We start from the raw sequence: 24,467 nt of genomic DNA, 5'->3' as shown, positions 1-24,467 counted from the left end.
CTCTTGACAAGAACAAAAAGACCACCAGTTTGAGAGGGAGTGTTGGAAGATATGGTAGACTACCGTTTTATAAGGGAAAATCCTATACACCATTTACAGCAAGCTGGAGCTTGAGGGAGAGTGTTGGAAGATGGGCCCAAACCCACACGACTAAGGAAGGCCCACACGTCCAAGTGTATTAGAAGATGGGCTAAAGCCCATAAAGATGGCATTGATGTAATTAGTTTAAATTTCAGAGGTATACTTATAATATTGTAGCTTTACTTATCTATAGATAGAGCTTTAGGGGGAGGGTTAGGATACAAATCCATAACCTCTTTCTTCCTCCTGTTTTCTCCCCAATATGATGTCTCTCCTTTTATCCATGAGTTAATCCATGTTGTCCTGAAAATCAATAGTTTTGATTAATCAAAATTCTAATTAATCGAAGAAAGAGGCCAACACATATACACAATAGTAAAAAAAAAGTACACTACCCTCAGCAAGTTCCACTTCGGTGAGGTACAACATATTTATCTCAGTGGTCTTCCAACTTGTCAACAAGAACTTATTATTTCTTTGTCATTTGAATTTGTGCTCATGGGTGATGGTCGACACCCCACCTCAGACATTGCCAGTGGTGTCGTGCATTTGGACACATTGTTCCACAACATTAATTGTATCCACTATTGCTACCACCACCAGCTCCTCGCCCAACTCCTCAATGGCAGTCACGCCCTTCAGCACAATGGCAATCACAAAGCACATTTTACAACCACTACCTTTCCTGCTTGGCTTCTGGATAGTAGCGCATCGCACCATACTACCGTTGTCTTAAGTAATCTCTCTGTTCACACTCCTTATGACTGTACTAACAATATTGTGATTGGTGATGGCACAAGTCTCCCTATTACTCATACCGGTTCCAAATATCTCTCTACACCCTTTTGCACATTTTCTTTAAATAATACTCATCGTGTTCCTACCATGCAAAAGAATCTTATTATTATTTCTTGGTTTTTTCAAACTTATTTTTTTGTGAAGGATCTTCGCACGGAGGCAACACTTTTGCAGGGTCGAACTAAGAATGGTGTGTATGAGTGATTGTTATCTTCAACCCAGTCTTCACCATTAGTAGTCTTTTCCAGTGCTAAGACAACTTCGTCTGCATGACAACATTGCTTAGGTCATCTATCCACTCCGATTCTAAGGCACATTGTTTCTACTTTTCAGTTAGATTTATCGCATCATCCGAATTTTACTTTCAATTGTAATTCTTGTCAATACAATAAGAGTCACAAATTATAATTCTCCTACTCTTCTCGTGTCTTTTCTTCCCCTTTTAAAATTATTTTCTCGGATGTTTAGACTTCTCATTTTTATTCAATTAATGATTTCAAATATTATGTTATTTTTATCGATCACTTTGTAAAGTATATTTGGTTTTGCCCTCTCAAATGAAAATCTCATGTGTTTGATACATTTATCTAGTTTAAATCTCTTGTTGAAAACTTCTTTAGTAAATAGATTACAACACTCTATTCTGATAATGGGGTGGGGGAGAATATAAAACAACGTCCTATTTTCTAGCTACCAATGACATTTCTCATCTCACGTCCCTGCCACATACACCTAAACATTGGGTATTTTGAACGACAACATCGTCATATTGTCAAAACAAGTCTATCTCTTCTTTCTCATGCTTCTATACCTTTATCTTATTGGTCATAGGCTTTCTCCACTGCTGTCTATCTCATCAACCATCTACTCCCATGCTTAATCTTCATTCACCATATACCAAACTTTTTGTTACTCCTCCTAACTACTCTAAACTCTGAATTTTTGCTTATCTCTATTATCCATGGCTCAAGCCATAATCCACCCACAAACTCACTCCACATTTCTCTCCTTGTGTCTTTCTTGGGTACTCTACCATTTAAAGTGCCTATTTATGTCTTGAACTCACTACCTCTCATCTTTATGCGTCAAGTCATTTACATTCGTTGAGTCTATCTGCCCCTTCACTGCACTTCCGTTTCTCCTCAACAGTCCTTCGTCTGACACACTCTTCTACCAGTGTTCCTATGTGTCCTTACTTTCGATTATCCGTACATCAACGACAACTTTGATCCTTGAGCCCTCTACAAGCTCCATTCAAGACCTTGCACCTAACCCCACTCAAACACCTCCCTCATTGGCCAACCCACACCCATCATACCTACCTGCTTTCTCCATTCCCTGTGTTATCGTCATCAAATCCAAGAACAATATTTACAAGCCCATCCAAAATTTAAACCTCATAGTCCAACTTCCTACATCTGACGACCGTGAACTTACAATCATGACTCAAGCTCTCATCAACCCCAAATGGTGTTAGACTATGTTTGATGAATATGATGCTCTTTTTTGGAATGAGACATGGGAACTTGTTCGCTCTGATCCCTCACATAATTTGGTTGGTTGCAAATGAATTTTTTGTACTAAATATTTATCTGATGGCTCTATTGACAGGTACAAGGCTCGTTTAAATTGCCAAAGGGTTTCACCATCATCCTAGGGTTGATTATTATGAAACCTTTAGTCCTGTTGTCAAACCTACCACTATTTACATTGTTCTTAGCCTTGCCGTAAGTCGTGGCTGCTCGCTTCAACAACTTGATGTCAATAATGCATCTCTCCAAAGTACCCTGTCTGAGGATGTTTTTATAGCACAACCACTGAGCTTCATTGATCGTGATCATCCCACCATGTTTGTAAACTTTGCAAGGCTATCTACGGTCTCAAACAAACTCCACGTACTTGGTATCATGAGTTGCATCAGTTTCTTTTCACCTTGGCTTTACCAACTCTTTTGCAGAGTCCTCTTTATTTATCTCTCACATAGGTACTATTGTGTTGTATATTCTGGTCTATGTAGATGACATTATTATTATAAGAGACAATGATCAAGGCATGACAACGTTCATCCACCTTCTTGCTCAACGAATTTCAGTCAAGGATCTTGGCTCCTTGATTTACTTTATCTGAATTGAAGTTGTTCCTCATCCTCAAGGTTTACTTCTGTCTCAACACCAGTATATTTATGATCCCTTTGCTCACACACGCATGACAAATACAAAATATGTAACTATGCCTCTTGTAACGACATATACATTCACACTTTAGTCTAGCAGGACACTCTTTGATCCATCTGAATATCAGACTGTTGTTGGTAGTCTCCAATACTTGTCTCTTACGCGCCTTGATATTGCTTATGTGGTAAATATGTTATCTCAGTTTATGCATTGACCTACCACTAACCACTGGGATGTTGTTAAAGTATTGTTGCTATATCTTTGAGGGACTTTGGATCATGGTATTGTCCTATATCGACAATCTTCTTTGTCTCTCAATGCATTCTCCGTTGCTGACTGGGTAGGAAACATGGATGGTTCACTTCCACAAATCCCTATCTTATTTACCTAGGTCACAATCCTATCTTTTGGAGTTCTAAGAAGCAACAAACTGTGACTTGCTCTTCTACTGAGGCGGAATATTGCTCTATTGCAACCACTACAACTGAGATCCGTTGGATATGCTCTCTTCTCACTGAACTTGATATTTTTTTTTACAACAATCGGTACTTTATTGTGACAATGTCGATGCTATAACTCTGTGCTCCAATCCAATATTTCACTATCTCATGAAACATGTAGTTTTATATTACCACTTCATTTGAGAACAAGTTCAGAGTGACACTCTTCTTTCTTATTATTCTATAACACCTCCTTGTACAACTTTCACATTTTGATTTGTTCCATGTCATGATCCAATTAACTCATGGTTTGGGTTAGCCCTACACAACATGTGTTTGTTCCAATAAGTCAATTATAGACAAGAAATACCGTGTTAAAACTTATTAATTTATCACCTTATATTTACCATTATTCTCTCCAGAAATTTAGGTTTTAAACCTCTTTGTTTTTTTGAAAATAAATTGACAAAAAAGGATTGGATGAATATGGATTATAGTTGATAAATTGACGATGATTCTTAAGGTTATGTTAAGAGGAGCACTCAAGGAAAAAGGCCATTGGGGACTCATCTGGGTAATCTATTTTACACAAATACAACGATAAATCATCAGTTCAAGTCTCAATTCTTGTTTTCATGCAGTAAGAAAATTACACTTATCTCTAACATTTTCTTTTCCTCTTTCCACTCTCTTCGTTTTCACCCCTATATATACTTAAGAACAAATTCGACGAATATTTTGGAACTCTTTTACCTCTCTAGATTTGTGACAGTACCGCTTACAAATTTCTGTTTTGGTTTCTAGAAACGTATGACTACAAAATACACTTCCAAACTTTTTTCTTGGGACTAATTCTATTCTTGAACTCATCACAGATGAGAATGAAAAATGAAAAAGAGGATTATTAAGGAAACTGCTACGCTTGTGAGCTCGGAAACCTTACACTGGCGTCGCCTTCTTGTATCCTTCTTGGCGAGCGTCGGCTAGGGGAAGATTGATGCCTTATTGTGGAGTTTCGGATAGTGTCTTCTCTTCCGGCCATCGTCAAAGAATTTGGCAAACCAGGCACATGCAAACGCACATTAATTTGTTGTTGGATCACCAAAATGGAAGTTGTGGAACCAAAATCTGGCGATGCAAGAAGATCTCCTACTACCCCGAGCTCTGGAAACTCAGTCCAGCTGCTAACAAGTTTTGAGAGAAGTAAGTTGTTTTCGTGGTGCTTTCCCACGACAAAAAGATCGAAGCTATCAATATCTAGCGATCTAATGACTGTAACAATCTGTTCCATATCCCTGACCATCACCTCTCTCTGCACCACCCTTTGATTCCCTATGTTTTTGGCCTTAAACTCCTCGAATAAGTCGTTGTCGAGCTTCCGTTCCCTTGATCTGTCAATGGCGCTTCCGTAAGAGAGGAACCGGATGGCTGTGATCCTGACGTGTGGGTGTTGCGACATGCGAGAAACATAAGCGAGTGCCTCGCGGTCATCGTCCCCCCCGAAGAACAGGCAGGCCAGATGGTATGAGAAGTTGCCCACTAGCGTGCACAAGCTTCCCCCGATGGTCCTGTCGACAAGAAGTCCGACGGAGCATGGTGCGTTGTGAATGATATTTCGGTTCATTATTAGCGCTCCATGGTTGATCTCGATGTAGCCGTCTAATGTCTGCTTGTGGAAAGGGATGATTATGAGGATGACGCCTTTGTTCAATGCGAGTTGGCAGATCTCGTCGTGGACGGTAGTGTAAGGGGCGACTGCAGTGAAGGAGTGAACGGAAACACTTTCTTCGTTTCTTTGCTCGTAGATGTGGAAGGCATTGATGATGGGATCGACTTGAGACCCACCTTTGACACTCCCACCTCCGCTCGTGGATGCCGACGCCGATGAAGTGTTGCGAGCGAACTTGTGGGGGATGAAGAGAGGTGCTGCACGGCCCACGAGCTGGACATGGCGGATGGCGTAAACGGCGAGCGGCGACTCCTTTGTGGCGTAGGTTGCTTCGAGCAGGTTGATAATGGTAGGGACGTTATGTTGGTGATGGATGCAGGTGAGGATGCTGACCTCTGAGCCGGGCTTCAGATGAAACATGGTTCGCCGTTGATTGGCCATGTAGCGGTCAGAAGGGTTGTAGAGGAAGGTAAAGAGGGGTGTAACAATGGCTGTGGTTGCTACGGCGGAGAGTACCAGGACTGCAAACGATTGGTTGTTCAAGTGCTGCACCAGTTACAGACAGATTCATCAGTGTTAATATCAAATCCAAAAACTAGACTCAGGAGGAAGAAGAAGTAATCAGTGGACTCCGATCGACCTTGGCATCCCACCAGTAGTTGTAGGTGAGCACCTCCACTTGTCCTTTAACGCACATGATCAGCCCAAGCGAGATCGCATCTCTAAAAGGCATCTTGAAGTAGAGGGAAGGCAGCAGAGTTCCGACAATTTTCATGAGAAGCCCTACGATCACAATCATCAGCAAAGCCATCAGTTGCTTCATGTCTCTGATTGCAAAAACGTCAGTTTTCAGGCCACTCATGGCGTAGAAGAGCGGCAAGAAGAGCTCCGAAAGCACGGAGTCCAGCTTCTCGACGAGTGTAGACCCCAGCGGAGGCCCGTCCGGGATGACCAGTCCCATCACCAGCGCACCATTAAAGGAATTCGCTCCCACCATCTCGCTGAAGAATCCAATCACCAATACTCCAGCCAGGATAATGAAAATGTAAACCTCCGCAACCGGCTTTCCTTCCGGTGTTTTCCGGATGATCCACTTCGTCAATGGCCGGAACACGCACAAGATGAAGACCACGAGAGCAAGCAAGGAGAGAAAAGCCCCCAAAGACCTCAAGGGGGAGTGTATGCTCGCGTGCAAGATGACATAGATACAGATCGTAATCCACCAGCAGATGCCACAGACGATGGAAGAAGAAGTGGCGAGGAGACCGATCTCTGAGTTAAGGAAGTGGAATTCGGAGAGGATTGGGATGGTAACGGGGAAGGCTGTAATCGATTGGAAAGATGTAATAACTGATACGTGGAAAGCGTCTCCCAAGCTTACTGAGAGGTAATGCTTGAGGAGGTAAACAGTAAGCATCATGGCTGGGTAGGGTAAGAGGACTCCCACAAGGGCTATAATGGCAGCCTTCTTTCCTGCCCTTCGGATTAAACTTGGGTCGGTCTTCACTCCGATGACGAAGAACACATACATCACCCCAAACGTCGCCATTGTGTCAAGGACAGTCTTTCCTCTTACAGGGAACGCTGCCTTCCGGAACGCCGCGCTGCGTCCAAGAACAGAAGGGCCTACGATGATTCCACCCTGCACCAACACCCACAACGATTTCGATCAGCAAAACTCACAATTCAATAAATGAAGGGAAAGATGAAACGATCGACAAGGTAGTTTACCAGGATTTCGGAGATGATTCGAGGCTGTCTGAGAGGCCGTAGGACGAAGTAGAGGAAGCGGCTGATGATGACGACCAGTATGAGCTGCAAGGAAAGAAGAGAAAAAGAATGTCTGAGAGGAATTCCTCCAATAAACACGCCATTTGAGTCGACTGAAATGGTATTGATGCAATAAGGAGTGTCCGACTCGATGTTGCTATTCATGCTGCAAGAGTCGACCAAGAAAAAGCAGATTCTCAGAATTCCAAACGTTGAACGGACTCAAAAGGAAATTAATGAAGAAGAAGAACAGCAGATGAAGCGGGAGAGTGAGGGGAGAGAGGAGAGACCGGGATGCATCGAGGGAAATCTGGGTGGTGGGAGGTGGTGATGCCGAGGAAGGTTTGACGGTCGGTGGATCTCTGTTTGACCTGAAGAATGTTTTATAACCATTAGTCCACAACTTGGAACTATTTTTGGGGAAATTGCTTTCTAATGTGTTCTTAAACGTTTCCCAAAATTTCAAACAAAGCTTGATTGTACAACTTTTTCTTAATTTTCTTGGGTTAAGTCTTCAAATGATAAATAGTAAGCACATAAGATTACTTAAATTCTTAATCTGCTAGCTTTTATTATTTCTATTTCGATATTCCGTTCCAAATAACTGATAGGATAGAAGGGAAAAAGGGTCAAATTAATAACCGAAAAAAAATTCATTTAGTATTCACACAATCAATTACAAAGTATAAAAATTGACGTACTACATTGATTTGATATCGTGTATTTTAAGGAATAGTTTTATATGGATTAGTAAATACAAAGATTTTAAGTTTATTAGTCGGGAAAAAGAATTCCTAAGTTGGCTAGTAAATTTGAGATGGATTTTGGACCCAACTTCAAAGTATAATTACTCATTAGTGAGAAATACCAATAAGACTTCTCATAATCTCACTCTTTTGTTATCCGAAAGATTTCACCACCTTTTCTGCACCATTTTGTTAAATGAATGATCTGAACAAGTTGTAGCTGATAAGGGATAAGTACAATCCCTTCAGTTATTGGATAAGATCCCATTGGATTCAATCCTACTGATTTTTACATTCCTATATCCTCTATTGGTATGTAAAACTAGCTGAAGAGTTGTACATGCTACGGATCTTGTTGTAAAGCTATAAATAATTGTCTCTTCATCAATGTAAAACACAGAGCTTATTACTTTCTTCTTCTCTTTAATATCATCAATATGGTATCAGAGCAAGTACTCGTACGTAGGCCTCTACCCAAATTGTTCATATATAGAACCACAAAAGAGGGTCTACAAGCGAGGATGAATGTTAAGAAATAATCCTATATAGATTAGTGAGTACAAAGATGTCGACTTTATGATCTACTCATTAGTGAGAAATACCAATAAGATTTCCCTTAATCTAACTTTTTTGTTAACGAAAGATTTCACCACCTTTTGTGCACCATTTTGTTAGATGAATAATCTGAACTCATAATCCTCTATTGGTATGTAAAACTAGGATTGGAGCTGCCGAATCATCTTTGCTATGCTTTCCATCGTAGGTCTTTCACTTGGATCTGCTTTAATGCATACTAGGGCTACTTCGATCATCTTCCCCATGCTATCTGTCACTTCTCCCATTTTCTCGTCGTAGATCGTACGTACTCCATCTTTCATTTTCTTATTCTTTATATAATCGACTAGCCTGATCTCATCCCTGTCGTCATTGCTGAACATCGGTTTCTTGCCCGTAACGATTTCCAGAAGAAAGACGCCGAAGCTGTAGACATCTGATTTGTGGGTGAAATGCAGGTTGCCGTGCGATTTGATTAGTTCTGGAGCTGACCGGCCTGCGTTTCTTCGGATGATTACTGTCGGGGAAGCCAAGTAGGGCGTCTCGTAGCTTGTCAGGCAGGCGGTGAAGTCTGTCCGGATCAAGACGTTTGAGGACTTGATGACTCCACAAACCAGAGGTTTACCATTGTGTGACACTCTGGAGTGGAGATTCGCGACTGCCATGGCAGCGCATAGAGAAATCTGCAGCCGAATTCCCCAGTTTAGAGGGGTAAATTGAATGCCTTCCTTCCCTACGAAACGTAAAAGTTCTCGATCGATTAGCTGCTAATTAATTAAGCAAAAAAGAAAAAAGAAATTTTTTTAGCAGAGAACGAAGAGATGAACAGTTTATATATATCTCAGTAATCATTACCGTGCAAAAGCTCCTCCAAGCTGCCGAGACACATGTAGTCGTACCCCAAGAAGGCTTCATCCCCGTACCAGAAACTGAACAGAATGGGACACAGCCATTTATCGCGAATCCCACCGAAGAACTGAATCCAACTCTCCAGTTCAGTTTTCTTCAATGGACCGTTTCGAACTCTCCGAACGGTAACAATCGATCCACAGTTGAGCACAGCCTTGAAGAGGGGACCGACAGTCCCTTCGCCTAGTGCAACAGCAGGAATTTGGGCGAACTCTGCTGGATCAAACTGTTTCATCGAACCCACGTCAACAAAGATGACTTTGCTTGGGAGAATGACATTCACCTCGAGGATCGATACAGGGGTCATCGTTTCCTTCATCTTCTCGTCTACGAACTCCGGGGCGCTGCCGGCAGCCTTGCGGAGTTTGGTGCGGACCCATCGGATAGTCCTGGAGAAAAGGCCTACCATCAGGAGGAAGAGAAAGGCCAAGGGGAATGTCAGCAACCAAAAGATCATGTTTGTTGAGCAGGAACTAAGCAGAAGTACATTGAAGTACACCATTGCCTGCCTCAGCCTGCTTAGGAATCATTGAAGTACACCAAAGTTCGTTTTAGTTGTCATCGTCTAAACATTGTTTTTAACGTTCGATGTAGAATTCCGATTACTTCGATGGATTATAAAATCAATTTCACGAAAGAATAGACCAAGATCAGATTTCAGAAGCATCCTAACCTGAGAAACGATATCAGCACTTCCAACACAAATTCCCCTACCACTTTACTCCAAGGAAAGCTGTTATTTGACTGAAGTTACTCTGGAATTAGAAATGTAATGTCATATCATCAATAATTCTAGAGTTAGTATGTCAATATGCGTTGAAATTTTCTAATAATTATAGTTCATTTCATCCTAAAAAAATTATATTAATTATTAACAGAAAAGGAAAAAGAGAAGATAAAAAAAAACAGAGAAAGTGAGAGAAGATAGTTTAATGGGTGAACTCACATTCTTCTTTAGACTTCAAGTAACTCAAACCGAAAATAGCACATTCATAAATCAGTCCATGTACACTAAAGGAATTCTTAAGAGATTCAACATCGAGAATCTTTAGTCGATTAACACACCCATGAGTTCGTCCTTGAAACTTGTCTCAGATAACTCCGGTAGAACCCTACTCTACCTTTCAACCAGTAGAACAAATATATTGTTCTCGGTATACTTTTGCTAGATTTCAATCCGATACTAGAGAATCCCACTTAGTGGCAGTGAACAAAATTTTCCATTATCTACTTGGGACACCCAATTAAGGTATTTGGTACCCAAACTCTTCAGCCATTGATCTAGTCGGTCATTTGGATGCTGATTTTCCCGGTTCTAAATTTAACATAAAGAGTACTAGTGGTAGTTATCAATTACTTGTGCTTCTTGGTTTTCCAAGAAACAACATCCAGTTGCATTATACGCTACTGAAGTTTAATGCATAACATGTGGAAGTTGTTGTGCTCAACTTCTTTGGATGAAACAACAACTAGATGACTGTGACTTAGATAAAAAAAAAAAAAATTCTAATCCTTTGTGTCAACATGAGTGCCATAAGTCTAAGTAAGAACCTGATTCACCACTCTCAATCAAAACATAGAAATTAGACATCATTTTATTAGAGAGCTAGTTCAAACCAAGGTTATTAAAATTGAGTTTGTCCCCATAAAAAAATTATTTAACGGATATCTTTATAAAGCCATTAGGATTTGACCGTTTCTCTATGCTTTGAGGAGAATTGGGCATGATCAACCCACATTGATTCACTTAGGCTGAAAACTTTGAGCTTAACGAACACATCCCATTATTATAGTGCCAATAGAGTGAAGTAGAAATCAAAAAATTACATTTTAGTCACTCTACATAGGTCATTGATAGATCAATGCCTATTGGTTGATCGATCAACTTAAGTGATTGATTGATCAATTGAAACAAAATGATCGATCATTCATGATGAAAAAAGAGAAGATGAAGAGTCAAAATAAAAAAATTAACCCATCTCTTAATCCAAAATCATTTCAAAACCCTTTCCAATGATTTTTCTAGAGCTCCAGTGACCCCAAATTTCCATTCCACTTTTGATTTTGAGAGAGTTCCCATAAAATAAGAGGCTAAAACCCTCATTTTCTACACTTTATCTCAAAACGAAATAAAGCTACAATGGTTAGGATGAAGGTCATTGCCATGAAGAAAACTCTAAGGAAAGATAGTGATGCTTGTGAAGAAATGCCAAATTTGAGTGAGTAATGTCATACTAGACCTCAATGAGTAAGGTATTTCTCAACCTGTGCCCCTAAAAGTATCATTGAACCGACAAGAGTTGACATTCACTTTCATGAGAGGGAAATTGATGGCTTTGCAGAGCTCTTCCAACTTTATTTGAGAGAGAAGAGCCAGTCTATCCCCTTCTCTTGAAGGTGTTTTAAACTAATTTGGAAATTGAGGAGCTTGGCCCTCATAGTCTCAAGATTTCTTCCAATATGAAGCAAACACCAATTTCTATTCAAACTCCCGCTCTAAATGATCTCCTCAGCTCCTCCGTCATGGGTATGACAAGATATATCAAAGAAAGTTGGTTGACGAATCTCCACAAGGACCTCCCTCAAAATATACAAGATGTTATCTTCTTTGTTATTAAAACTTAGGATTTCATGATGTATAATCAAAATAGAAGAGGATTAAGGGGTGAGAAAAAGAAAAAGACTTGTGGAGAGAAGATTTAGAAGGAGGGGAAGAAGAATGACGAATTTGAAGAAGGAGAAAGATGCTGGAGAACTAGGGTTGTGTAAGATTATGTAAACCCTCTTAACCTTTATTTATAGATGTCAAGAATACATAAATTACAAGTATAACCCTCACCATTGAGAGAGTAAAGAAAAGACAAAGAACTTAAGATATTTACAATAATGCCACCTAAGCTTGTCTATGACTTTCAACACTCCCCCTCAAGCTGGTGGTGTAAAAACATTGTATAACCCTAGCTTGGTACATGCAGTGGAGAAAATTTTGGAGTTGACTGACTTCGTGAACATCTCAACAAGTTGTTTATGAGTTGAGAAATATTTAAAGCTTATGATTCCTACATGCAACTTTTCTCTCATAAAGTGACAATCCACCTCGATATACTTAGTTCTCTCATGAAATAATGAGTTGAAGGCAATGTGGATTGCTGCTTGATTATCATAGTAGAGTTCCATAGGGTGTTAGACACGTAGCCAATACTACCCAAAAGACCGGCTTGGTAGGTAGCGAAAAACCAAGTACTTAACCCAGGACTACAACATCACATCACACCTTCACGAGCCGACGACCCACTCTAGGAACGACCCACTCTAGCGATGACCCACTCTAGCGACGGCCTACTCTAGCGACGGCCTACTCTAGCGATGGCCTACTCTAGCGACGACCCACTCTAGCAACGACCCACTCTAGCGACACCACTACGTCGCCCCCTCCACGAGATTGCCCCCTTCGCTAGGTCGCCCCTTCTGCTAGGTCGCCCCCTCTGTGATTTGAACTCGCAACGTGGGTGCTCGCTCTGATACCAAATGTTAAGCACCTAACCAATACTACCCAAGTGCCTGGTAGGTAGCAGAAAGCCAAGTACTTAACCCATGACCATAACATAGGGCCTTCTTTGTGGAATCTCAATTCAGCTAGAAGAGATTTAATCCATAGAATCTCAATTATCACATGTGCCAAGATTTTGTATTATGCTTCTCCACTGAACCTTATAATCATATTTTTTTTTACTCCTCCATGTAACAAGGTTGCATCCAACTAGAGTATAACATCCTAAAATAGATTTTCTATCATTTGGTAATCCAGCTTGCATCGACAAAGCTTTCAATAATGAGGTGACCATGACACTTATATAAGAGCTCTTGTCCTGGTGCCTTTTTCAAGTACCTGCGAATCCTTTCCAATGCATGCCAATGAGACATCTAAGGTTTAAGCATATATTGATTGACCACACTGACTGCAAAGGAAATATCTTGTCTAGTCACAATGAGATAGATAAGTTTGCCAGTTAGCCTCTAATACTTGACGACATCAACTTCTTCTTCCTAGCCAACAAATACTTTTGTATTTGTCTCCATGGGGGTGTTAGGAGAGCAACATCCCATCATTCTTGTTTCTCCAAACAAGTCAAGAGCATATTTCCTCTGTGATAAGATAATACCATGCTTGGACTAAAACACCTCAATACCGAGAAAATACTTAAGAAGTCCCAAGTCCTTTGTCTTGAATTCATTGCATATCTTATTTTTTACCTGACTGATGTTGTCAGAATCATTACCCGTCAAAATAATATCATCCACATATACAACAAGTAGTACAACTCCTTTCTTAGTATGGTTAAGCTTATACAAAATAGTCCACATAGCACCTTGTAAACTCAAATTGAATCATTGCTTGACTAAACTTTTCAAGCTAGGCCCATAGAAATTGTTTTTGACTATATAATGATTTTGTAAGATGGCACACCAACTTCTCGTCAACGACATATCTAGGTGCTTGCTGCATATAAATTTCCTCCTTAATATCATCATTGAGGAAGACATTTTTTATATCTAGCTAAAAGACAAGTCATCGAGAATTGGCAACCAAAGATATTAAGAGACGCACAAAGTTGAGCTTGGTGACTGGGAAAAAAGTTTTCTCATTATCAATTCCATAACATTGGGTAGCCATAAGTCGGGCCACCATGCCATCCAAATTTTGTTTGACAGTGAAGAATCATTTACAGCCTATCGATTTTTTACCAGATGGTAAGGAAATAAGGCGCCATGTTTGATTTCATAAAGAGCTACCATTTATTCATCCATGGATGCTTTCCATCCTGGAATTTGAAGGGCCTCTTAATATAATTAATGAATAACAACAAAAGAAATGGAGGCAAGAAACCGACAACAAGATGGTGATAATCGATGAGTAGATAAAAAATGAGCAATGGGTTGAGAGGTAGAAGGTTGGGTTGCAAGCCCTAGGTTCTTTTTGAAGAGCAATAGGCTGGGTATCCAATAAAGGACAAAAAATAAGGGGCAGAGAAGGAGAACTTACCTCAGAGGAATTTGGAGACTCCATAGATGTAGTGTCGGCTAATGCTTCAAGAGGCGGGACATGTACATCACTACTAGCATGAGGTGTGAGGTCATCAATTGTCACAATAGGTTTAGGAACTCATTGGTTGTAGAAAAGCTAGGCGAGGCACCGGTGGATGGATAAAAAGGTTGATCCTAAAAAAATGTGACATCACTAGAAACAAACAATTTTTTAAGAGATGGATTGTAATAGACATATCCTTTCTGAGTACGATAGGATCCCAAAAAGATACATTTAAGTGCCTTGGGATCCAATTTAGTAGTATGTGTGGAAGTATTATGAACAAAATAGGTACTCTCAAAGGAAGAGAGAACAACTTATCACTAGGAAAAAAAACAAGAATATGGTGTCTATTGACCAAGCATTGAAGACGGTAACCTGTTAATAAGATAACGGGTGGTGAGAAGAGCATGGGACCAGTAGAAATGAGGCACATTCATATGATGGAGTAGAGCACATGCTACCTCAAGAAGGTGTCTATTTTTCTTTCAGCCATACCATTTTGTTGTGGTGTGTAGACACAAGGGGTTTGGTGAATGATAACTTTGTCGTGACAAAAAGTTTGGAAGTCTGAAGACAAATATTCCTTAGCATTATTGGAGTGAATAGTCTTTAAAGTAGTGTTGAACTAGGTAGACACCATGACACAAAAAAGACTTAATGAGAGGTAAGACTTTTGATCTCTCTTTTAATAGGAACAACCATGTAACTCGGGAAAAGTCATCCACAAATGTAATGAAATACTTAGACTAGGAAACATTGGAGATGTTCATAAGGCCCCATATATCAATATGAACTAAAGAAAATGGGGCGACACTCTTGGTTTCACCACGAGGAGAATAAGTACTCCGTTGGTGTTTACTCACTTTGTTGAATTTATGGAAAAGAGAAAAACTCCATTGACTTGATGTAATTTGAGTATATACACCCTTATTTATAATAAAAGAAAGTAGTAGAGTCTAATTATAATTAAACTACCCTTATCCCAATTACTTCTAAACTCTAACACTTAAAGATAAGTCCTAACATAATTAAATAACTCAACATAACTAAAATACATTTAAATTGAAACTCTTTTGTGAGACCTGCTTGCATAATAATTTTGGTTATGTAAGACTTCTTATTGTGAGAGTTATGTAAGACTCTTCCATACTCCCCCTCAAACTGAAGTTTATAACCTCAGCTTGCAATGAAAAAAATTCTTGGTATTCAATTTTATTTTTCTAAAAAAAAAATCTTCACAAATACAATTCTTCATAGATGCAAAAAATTTGTTTTTTGTGTCTCCCCTTTCTTGAATATTCACATAAAAATTACCACAACATATGGTATAAAATACCTATTTCTTGCAACCCAAAAAAAGAATGGTAGGAGAAAGGTAACCGAAAAAAAAGGTAAGTGAGATATTTTCCTAATATTTTTTATCAATAACAATAACTAAAAAAGTGATGCAAAAAATTCGGGCTAAATTCGGATTTTTCAATGCAACAGGATACCACTATGATCTTTGATTCTTCCAATACGAATATATCCTTAAATATAGATCAGATTAACATAAATTTTTCTCCTTATGAAACTAGAATTAAATACCTTTCATCCAAGTATAACTTATATTCATAAAATATACTTCTTTTGAGATAAATTATCTGATAGATTTCAGTCTCTGTAATCCGGTTGAACTAAGTACACTTTCTTCTTTTGTCAGCATGACCATTAAATCTTCAAAGATAAATATATGAATATAAAAAACCCAGATCTAGAATTGGTTGAATAGGTAAGAAAATAGACTTACATATCTTTCGTTTGATATATAATTCTCTATATAAAGTCTCGTTCTTGATAGCATAAAATGGTTCGAAAGTTGAAGCTTGTTGCTCGAAACTCTCTTGCAGTTTGGCCTTTGCTGCTTCAAATATCAATTTCTATTTTTAGATAACTCCTATTGCCAAAATTCATTTTGCGTTGGAAAGTAGACTCGAATATATTTCCATCAATATATAATATTCAATATTAAAATCTCAATATAGAGGTGAAATGTAAAACAAACAATGGGTATAGGGACTTAAAAGAGAAAAAAAGAAGATAAGAACTTAAACTACTAGAGATAATAGATAAGAAAATAATCACGCTATCCCTGTGAATTGACCGAGTTAACTCACATGAGTTGCTCTGATACCATGTTGAATTTATGGAAAAGAGAAAAACTCAATTGACTTGATGTAATTTGAGTACATACACCCCTATTTATAATAGGGGAAAGTAGTAGAGTCCAATTACAATTAAATTACCCTTGTCCCAATTACACTTAAACTCTAACACTTAAAGATAAGTCCTAGCATAATTAAATAACTCAACATAAATAGAAAACTAAAATAACTAAAACACATTTAAACTAAAACTTTTTTGTGAGACCCGTTTGCATAATAATTTTAGCTCCGTAAGACTTCTTATTGTGAGAGTCATGTAAGACTCTTCCATATTTGCTCTTCAACACACTTGACAGTTTTCACAGTTGAGATTGGAAATGGACTATAATGTAGGAATTATCTATTTGAGTGACTAAATGGAAAGATGTCCTAACCTATTGTGCCACTGAAAAGCCACTAAGCACTAGTGGTGGCCGTTAGTACTGATGAATCAAGATAGTAGAGCCCCCCTCTTTCACGACCTCCACCAATAACCTGCTTTGTCTTCAGATGTTGAAGAACACAAGAAGTGGGAGAAAGAGTAATGAAACAGTTAAATTTTTTTGTGAGTTGACTAAAGGATAAAAAATTTAATGAAAACTCAGAAACAAATAAAACATCTTTTAAATGAAGAGGTGTAGCAAATGTGGACCCCACCCCATGTACCTTGGTTTGGGATCCTTCTATTATAGAAACAAACTTGTGAGGGAAACAAAGAGATAGAGAATTAAGGAGGGCATCGTTACATATCAATGATCCAGGATGGGGAAGAAGCTAAAACCATACCTATTATAGAAATAGCAGCAGTCAGAGAAATCTTGTTGGCAGTGGCCTGGTTGTTTGTATAAGCCATAAAATGTTTTATCTTCTAAAGTAGTGTAAATTATTAGACAAAGCTAGTCTTTTGGCCTCTTGTGCCTTTAAGAGTTGTCGTCATGCAAGTTGACACAAGTCAATGAGTAATACCAATGTAGTCAAATTGAGGACATTGGATAATATTTAGGAATATGCAATAATGAGGGTAATGAGAAACAATGAGTGTGTCAATTTGGGTTAAGATCCCGAGTTAAGTCGATAAATATCGATAACATTTTTAAATTAAAATTTCAATTTTTTATTAAATAAAAGAAAAAAAAATATTTTTTAAATTTAAATATATCTTAAATTAACAATGAAATGTGGTAAATAGATTAGCATATGATTTTTAATTAATAAATATAAAGATCTTATTTTTTATTCCAATAAATAGAAGGTAATAAAACATGTACAAAAAATAAGATTTAAAAAAATTTAAATAAAAATTTTAAAAATATTTTTACAATTTAATAATTAATATAAATTTTAAATCTTTGAATTCAATAAATAGAAGGTAATGAAACATGTACTAAAAAATAATATTTTTAAATACTTAATTTTTTTAAAATTTATAAATAAGAAAATATCTTAAATTGATAATGAAATGTGTTAAACATATCAGAAGAATTTTTTAATTAATTAATATTCTAATTTTAGTTTTTTTTATTATCAATCGAAGATAATTTAACGTGTACTACTAAAATATTTTTTATAATATACTTTTTAAAGTTGAATTAATCTTAAATCGATAATGAAATGTGTTAATTACATCTGAAAAAGATTTTGAAATATACAAATTTGAAAATTTATTACAATAAATAAAAGGAAATGAAACTTGTATCCACAAAAAAATATTAATAAGCACTAAAATAATTTTTTAAAGAATTTTTTAATCATAAACCCTAAACCCTAAACCCTAAACCCTAAATATTCTATCAATAATGAAAGGTGTTAATCAAATTTAAAGTAATTTTTTACTATTTAATACGATATTTATATTTTATTCCATTAAAAATAAGCTAATGAAACCGTCTGGCAATAAATAAGGTTTTTAAATCTAATTAATTTACTTCTAAATTATTTTTTAAGTTAGAAAATATTTTAAATCTATAATGAAAGGTCTAAATCATATTAAATTGAATTTTTTTACAAATTAATATTTAAAATTTACATTTTATTACAACGATAAAAGGTAATAAAAAGTGTATTGATAAATAGGATTTTAAAAAACTAAAATATTTTAAAAATTTTAAAATATAATAAATTGATAATAAAATGTGTTAAATAGATTAGACTATATTTAAATTAATTAGTTCACGAATTTTATATATTTTAAAATAAATAGAAGGTAATAGTTCACTTACAGACAAATAATATTTTTAAAAACTAAAACTCTTTTCATATATTTTTAAAATAGATTAGAATATTATTTTTAATTAAATTATATACTAATTTTATATTTTGTTAATGCAAATGGAAGGTATTAAAATGTGTACTGTCAAACAAGATTTGAGAAAAAATAAAAATATATTTTGTAATGTATATTTTAAATTAAAAAATATCTTAAATATATAATGATAGGTGTTAATTAAATTTAAAAAGTTTCATAAATAATTAAGCAAAATTTGCAATATCTTTTAAATAAATAGTAGGTAATGAAACACATACCAATAAATAAGATTTTTTTTAAAATAATTTTTGAAAAGTATTTTTTAATTATAAAATATATTAAATAGATAATGAAAGGTGTCAAATAGGTAAGATTATGATTTTTAATTAATTGCTATACAAATTTTATATTTTTTTATAATAGAAAAGAAGCTAGTAAAATATGCACCGACAAAGAAGATTTTACAAACTAAATTAATTTTTATAAAATATTTTATTTAATTAAATAATATCCTAAATCGATAATGTAAGCTATTAATTGGATTGGAAAATAATTTTTAAATAATTAAGTAATACATGTTTTTGTTTTTTATTATATTAATTGATGGTAATGAAACATGTAAGATTTTTAATACAAAAAAATAATTTTTTAAAAATACTAAAAACTTAAACCAATAATGAATGGAAAAAATGGCAAAAAAAGGTACGCTAACATGGAAGTGATGATGTATCATGATGACATGTCGTACACTTAGCGGATGATGCGGCTATTTGATGATGTGTTAGGTGACGAGCGATGTCGTGGTGTGCTGACGTGACACCATGTAAGTGGTAAAAACTAACATGTCGTTTTGGACTGTACACTTGTGCAGTTGATCGGTAAACATATGGTATTTTTATATTAAGTTTGTAAGTTTGTTATTTTTGTGAATGTTTGTTAAAAAATGGGTAATTTAGCAAAATTCCCTTAAATTTTTTTTTTTTATAACCAAACCGTATTTGCCAAACTGCTGATTATCCTATTATGTTGTATAGCCAACACTGAAGCACCACTCTTGCCAAAGTCAGATGATGCCAAGAAGTCCCCGATCACCCCTAGCTCTATAAACTCACTCCAATCTGATAATGCACCCATAATCAAGGAATGAGCCGGGTGTCGTCGTCCGACGATCATCAGATCAAAGTCACTTCCCATGGATCGAATGGAATTCATCATACTCTCCACATCGATCGTCATTTGTTCCCTGTAAACGACGTCGTCTTGCTGCAGTGTCTTTAACCTAAATTCTCCGATCAACTCGTCGTCAAGCAGTCTCTCCCTTTCATGATCGAGGCCACTGTAAGGTGCAAGGCAACGGAGAGCCAGTAAACTCACGCCGTGGTTCTCTACCATGCGCGACACATAGCACAGTGCTTCCCGATCGTCAGCCCCTCCAAAGAATACTGTCCCGACACGAAACGAGAATTGAGCAGTTGCAGTCCATCTAGGGACATGGCTGATCAAATTGCTTCTGTCAAGCAATACTCCGACAGAACAATGAGCCTCGTAGAGAATGTTCCTTACTACCAGTCGGCTGGTGCGATCTGCGACGGTGGCTTGCTCATTGTAGATGGCATGTTTGTGCAAAGGAACGATAACGAGACACACCTTCATATCGGTTGCTAGTTTGCAGACGTCTTGGTGCATGGTATTGTAAGGCGAAACGCTGGTGAATGGATTGAGTAAGACATGGCCTCCACCTCGCTTCACCAGGTTCTGGAAGGCGCGGACTATATGGTCGAGTCGATTGGAATGAAACGAATCGCCAACAGAGACCTTGTGGGCAGTGAGGATTGGCACACCCCGGCCAACGAGCTCAACAAGGTGAAGAAGACAGAGATTGATCGGCCTTGCTTTCGTGCCATTGGATGCGTTGAGTAGGTTGAGGAGTGTAGGAACATTGTCCTCGTCGTGGACGCACATCAGGAGACGGAACTCGCCGTTGGGTTTGGTTTGTTGGATGGAGCTCCCATAGTTTGCAAACAACGGTTTCGTTGATCGTCTTGCAAGATTTCGAACCAAGGGGGTGGTGAAGGCGGTCACCGCGATCATGGCCAACTGCAGAGCTGCCATTGTTGAACCATCTAAGACCTGCACAAAGCAGCTTCTTAGCTTTGTAGGAAGACGAAGCACGTAAGATTCAGATGCAGAACAAAGCTCAAAAGTTTCAGTCATTGATCGGAGGCCAAATGTAGAGCCATTTTGGAGTAGAAAACCTATGGAACATACCTGAAATCTCTTCCAAATGGAGAAGACGAGCAATTCTACAACGCCCTTGAAACACATGATGAGGGCCAAAGTTACCGACTCCTGATAAGGCATCTTGTAATACTGAGCAGTCAACATTGTTCCCATAAATTTCCCAAAACATGAAGAGAAAACAGTGAGTTGAACGAGCCACCATGTAGACCAGTCCTCGACGTCGAGTAAATTGCAATTTCGTCCGTTGACAACAAAGAAGATAGGCAACAGAAAATAACGGAGAACAGTCTCGACCTTTTCGACAAGAACTGAACCCAGAGGCGGCCCTGGCGGGATCTGTAGTGCGAATATGAACGGCGCTATAAATATCACGGCGCCGATCGCGTCACTAATGGCTGCGAATACCAAGGATAACAACAGAAACGCGACCACCACATTGGAATCTACCCTCCTTCCTTCTGGTATCCTGCGGATTATCCACAATGTCGCTGGCCGAGCCACCATGATCAGAAACATTATCATCGCAAAAGAAGAAAGGAAGCTGTAGATTCCGTATTTTAGTCCTCTACGGCTGTGTCGAGCAGTTTGATTGATTACGGCTACTATAGATGACAGTGTAGTGTTAAGCATGGACAGCGACATGGAAAGTCGTCCAAGCTCAGACTTGAGAAGGCCGAGCTCCACGAGGATGGGTTGGATGACAGGGAAGCTAGATATGGCCATTGGTCCTGGCATGAAATTGAGGATGCCCAATTTTTTGGTTTTGTCCGGTAGAAAACGTTCTATCATGAAGACGAATAATGCGCAGAGCACGTAAGACGCCATGATTCCAATAAAGCCGATGATCAGCTCCTTCTTCCTTGCACGTGTTACGACGCTTATGTCTTGCTTCAGTCCTTCGACAAAGACGTAGTATATGATTGCAATCCATGCGAGCGTATCCAACATGACCTGCCCTCGTACCGGAAATATCAGACTGTCGAAGTGTTTCTGGGCTCCGAGCACGGTAGGTCCAACGATTATCCCCGCCTACTCGTTGCAAATAAACATACAATTGTTTAGTTCCCTCTTCATACTAATAAAAATCTCTGTTAGTTCTCCAGAGGGATGTTCGGAAGAAAAAAAAAGAGAGAAAATGATGTGAAGAATGAAGCTTACTAAGATTTCTGAAATGATTCTCGGTTGTTTGAATGGCCTGAGAATTAACCGGAGTATGCCCGCGATGGAGGTAAATATAACGATTTGAAACAGCAAAAGGGGTAGCGAGTAGTAAAGAGATCGGTTGTGATTATAGAAGCCATAAGACCAGATCCTTTGAGGGGCCATACATGAGTTCGGCAAAAAATCTGTTCTATTCAACTGATTGATCGATCTGTTCAAAGCCATGGCCGGAGTCTAGGTATCCGGCTCCCCTTCCGTCGTCAGAATCGGTGCATCTGAGAGAAGGAACGAAAAGAAGAGAGGAGAGCTACGGGAGGTATACCACAAAGGGAGAGAAGGGAGCACGGTTGGAGGAGCGAAACACTCGCCTGAAATAAATTTAGACTGCAAAAATATTCAATGAATCACGGAAACGGAACAGCTGAGAAGCCAGCAGGATGACATAGGAAAAGATGGTGATGGTGGTATCGATGGATGTGCAAAACCATGATCGGGATGACATGATGGCCATGTCCTCTTGTAAGAATTAATATGGTGGCAAATCCACAAACATGAATCAGCATCATATGGACCTACATGGATTGTCATTTCTCATGTAGTGATCATACCCTATAGCTAAGGGTTGCTATAGGGTATGATCACTACACCGCTCGAGTTCGGCTCGGTTTTGGCTCGATTCGAAATGTTATATTTCGAGCTCGAGCCGAGCTCGAACTCAGGGATGGGCTCGTTTACATTAACGAGTCGAGCTTGAGCAGAGCCCGGTTCGGATCGTCGGCTCGCGAGCCGACTCGTTAATATAACGAGCGAGCGGGAGACCTCTTCGATTCGGGAAATTTCCCTGTGAAACCCTTACCTCCATCTACCATTTCCATGCCGTTTCAGCGTGATTTCTTGCGGAAATCGCTGTCCATCGGCAGGTATTCAGGGGAAATGGGGGATTTGGTCTTCAAATCCCTCGTTCTCCCTCTCCCTCTTCGATTCCTCGATTCATTCCTCTACGATTTCTGTCTTCCTTCCTCAAAGATTTCTTTCTCTTCTTCCTCTTCGATTTCTTCATCCAAGCTTTTCCTCGCCGACGAGACGAAATCGACGGTCCGACGGAAGGAGGTAAGATTTTTATTTAATCTTTCTGTTTTTTTTTCGTTGCCGAGCTAACCTAAAAAATCTCTAACTCTCTCTTCATTTCTCAGCTTCGTTTCTCAGCAGTGCTCCTTCATTATTGGAAAGTTTTTTTGGATATCTGAACAGCACACTCTGTTTCTATAAGCAAACTCAGCTCTGTTTTTTTTTTTTTTTCCGATATTTCCTGTTGACAGTTCAAAGTACACTCGGGAAGAAATCATTGTAAGAAAACTGGTATGAATTTTATTTCATGATTTTGAGTGTTGATACTGTTTGATTTTTTGAAACGGTGAGTTCTTGATTTAAGGGTAGAATGTAAGAAGATCATTTTATACAGATTGTATAAGGTTGACCTATTTTATTCTCTTAATATTTTTTTTTGCTTGAGTGTGCCATCAATTGCATTCTAGGTGGCTGAGAGCCAGGAAACTTCATACTGAGCTAACATTCAAGAAGGAAAGGAAGGGTGGGGGAGAAAAATCCCCCACCTTGTCATTTGTTATGTTTTTGTATGTCTCAGAATGACTTACTAAGCTCAATTGCTATAATGTTTGGAAAATAGTTGGTTGGTTGTCAATGATTTTTTTGCTCAAATTTCATTGTTCTTCATAAATGAAGTTATTATTCTAGACTTTCAAATATTTTTATGTTGTGGGATCATGTTTATTTTTTGCCTTCTTATTTTTAGGTGTCTGGCCTCTTATAAAATTTTGTACATTTATCATATATTTCAGCAATAAACAACAATGGTATTCAAATTGTTACTTCATATATTTTAGCAATGAAATTTTATTTCATGATTTTGAGTGTTAATAACATATTCTGTTCAATAATACTCTATTATAGTTAATGGAATCAGGAGCTTTCTTAATTGCATCCAACTTCTCTTTATTATAAAAAAGAATAAAAAAATTTAGTTTTTGTCCTTCTTTCTTAATTCTCATTGAACTTATATTTACTGTTGTTCTTGGTATAGTGGGGTATTGAGGTTGAATTTCATTTTTTTTCATTTTTATCATTAATTTCTTGGTATTGAGGTTGAATTTCATCAGAATATTAGAAGAGAATGTTGGTGTGCTTATTTCCTTATCTTAGAAGTTTTTAAATTTATATATAAAAAAAGGATCGGTATATTGGATTGGAAACTATTGGGTGCAGGGCTACTGGCTCAAAGAACCCCGCTGCATTGAAAGACAAGGGTCGTTCCCGATTGTCACAATGTCACGTACCTCCCTCTAAGAATAAACAAGTATCTTAAATTATGTGTAAGATCTTTGTTGT

At 37.9% G+C, this 24,467-nt stretch overlaps 3 protein-coding genes across 3 annotated transcripts; all 3 read right to left on the bottom strand.

Moving 5' to 3' along the window:
- Window positions 1–4,409: 4,409 nt before the first annotated feature.
- Window positions 4,410–7,097, bottom strand: LOC137939800 (cation/H(+) antiporter 15-like). Its single transcript, XM_068784873.1, has 3 exons — window positions 6,894–7,097; window positions 5,803–6,804; window positions 4,410–5,708 (listed from the first exon to the last, which is right to left on the bottom strand). Exons 1-3 carry the CDS (start codon window positions 7,095–7,097, stop codon window positions 4,410–4,412), a joined length of 2,505 nt encoding a protein of 834 aa, XP_068640974.1.
- A 1,297-nt stretch (window positions 7,098–8,394) lies between these two features.
- Window positions 8,395–9,551, bottom strand: LOC137939789 (probable inactive receptor kinase At2g26730). Its single transcript, XM_068784870.1, has 2 exons — window positions 9,089–9,551; window positions 8,395–8,966 (listed from the first exon to the last, which is right to left on the bottom strand). Exons 1-2 carry the CDS (start codon window positions 9,549–9,551, stop codon window positions 8,395–8,397), a joined length of 1,035 nt encoding a protein of 344 aa, XP_068640971.1.
- A 10,089-nt stretch (window positions 9,552–19,640) lies between these two features.
- LOC137939773 (cation/H(+) antiporter 15-like) lies at window positions 19,641–22,286 on the bottom strand. Its single transcript, XM_068784869.1, has 2 exons — window positions 22,059–22,286; window positions 19,641–21,929 (listed from the first exon to the last, which is right to left on the bottom strand). The coding sequence occupies exons 1-2, from the start codon at window positions 22,284–22,286 to the stop codon at window positions 19,641–19,643; spliced, it is 2,517 nt and encodes an 838-aa protein (XP_068640970.1).
- Window positions 22,287–24,467: the final 2,181 nt, after the last annotated feature.

This window comes from Aristolochia californica, unplaced genomic scaffold, assembly GCF_029961685.1.
Source record: "Aristolochia californica isolate CCGP_79_NKW_82.1479 unplaced genomic scaffold, dmAriCali1.0.hap1 SCAF_10, whole genome shotgun sequence".
In the NCBI taxonomy this organism is placed as follows: Eukaryota; Viridiplantae; Streptophyta; class Magnoliopsida; order Piperales; family Aristolochiaceae; genus Aristolochia; species Aristolochia californica.
Note: the sequence above shows the minus strand (reverse complement) of the source record. Positions and strands in the feature narration are given on the sequence as shown.

Coding starts and splice junctions, on each gene's coding strand:
- LOC137939800 (XM_068784873.1), bottom strand. CDS start 7,097: ATGAATAGCAACATCGAGTCGGACACTCCTTATTGCATCAATACCATT. Junction 6,805..6,893: donor GAATCATCTCCGAAATCCTG/GTAAACTACCTT, acceptor GTGTTGGTGCAG/GGTGGAATCATCGTAGGCCC. Junction 5,709..5,802: donor ACTACTGGTGGGATGCCAAG/GTCGATCGGAGT, acceptor TAACTGGTGCAG/CACTTGAACAACCAATCGTT.
- LOC137939789 (XM_068784870.1), bottom strand. CDS start 9,551: ATGGTAGGCCTTTTCTCCAGGACTATCCGATGGGTCCGCACCAAACTC. Junction 8,967..9,088: donor CTTGGAGGAGCTTTTGCACG/GTAATGATTACT, acceptor TACGTTTCGTAG/GGAAGGAAGGCATTCAATTT.
- LOC137939773 (XM_068784869.1), bottom strand. CDS start 22,286: ATGGCTTTGAACAGATCGATCAATCAGTTGAATAGAACAGATTTTTTG. Junction 21,930..22,058: donor GAATCATTTCAGAAATCTTA/GTAAGCTTCATT, acceptor TGCAACGAGTAG/GCGGGGATAATCGTTGGACC.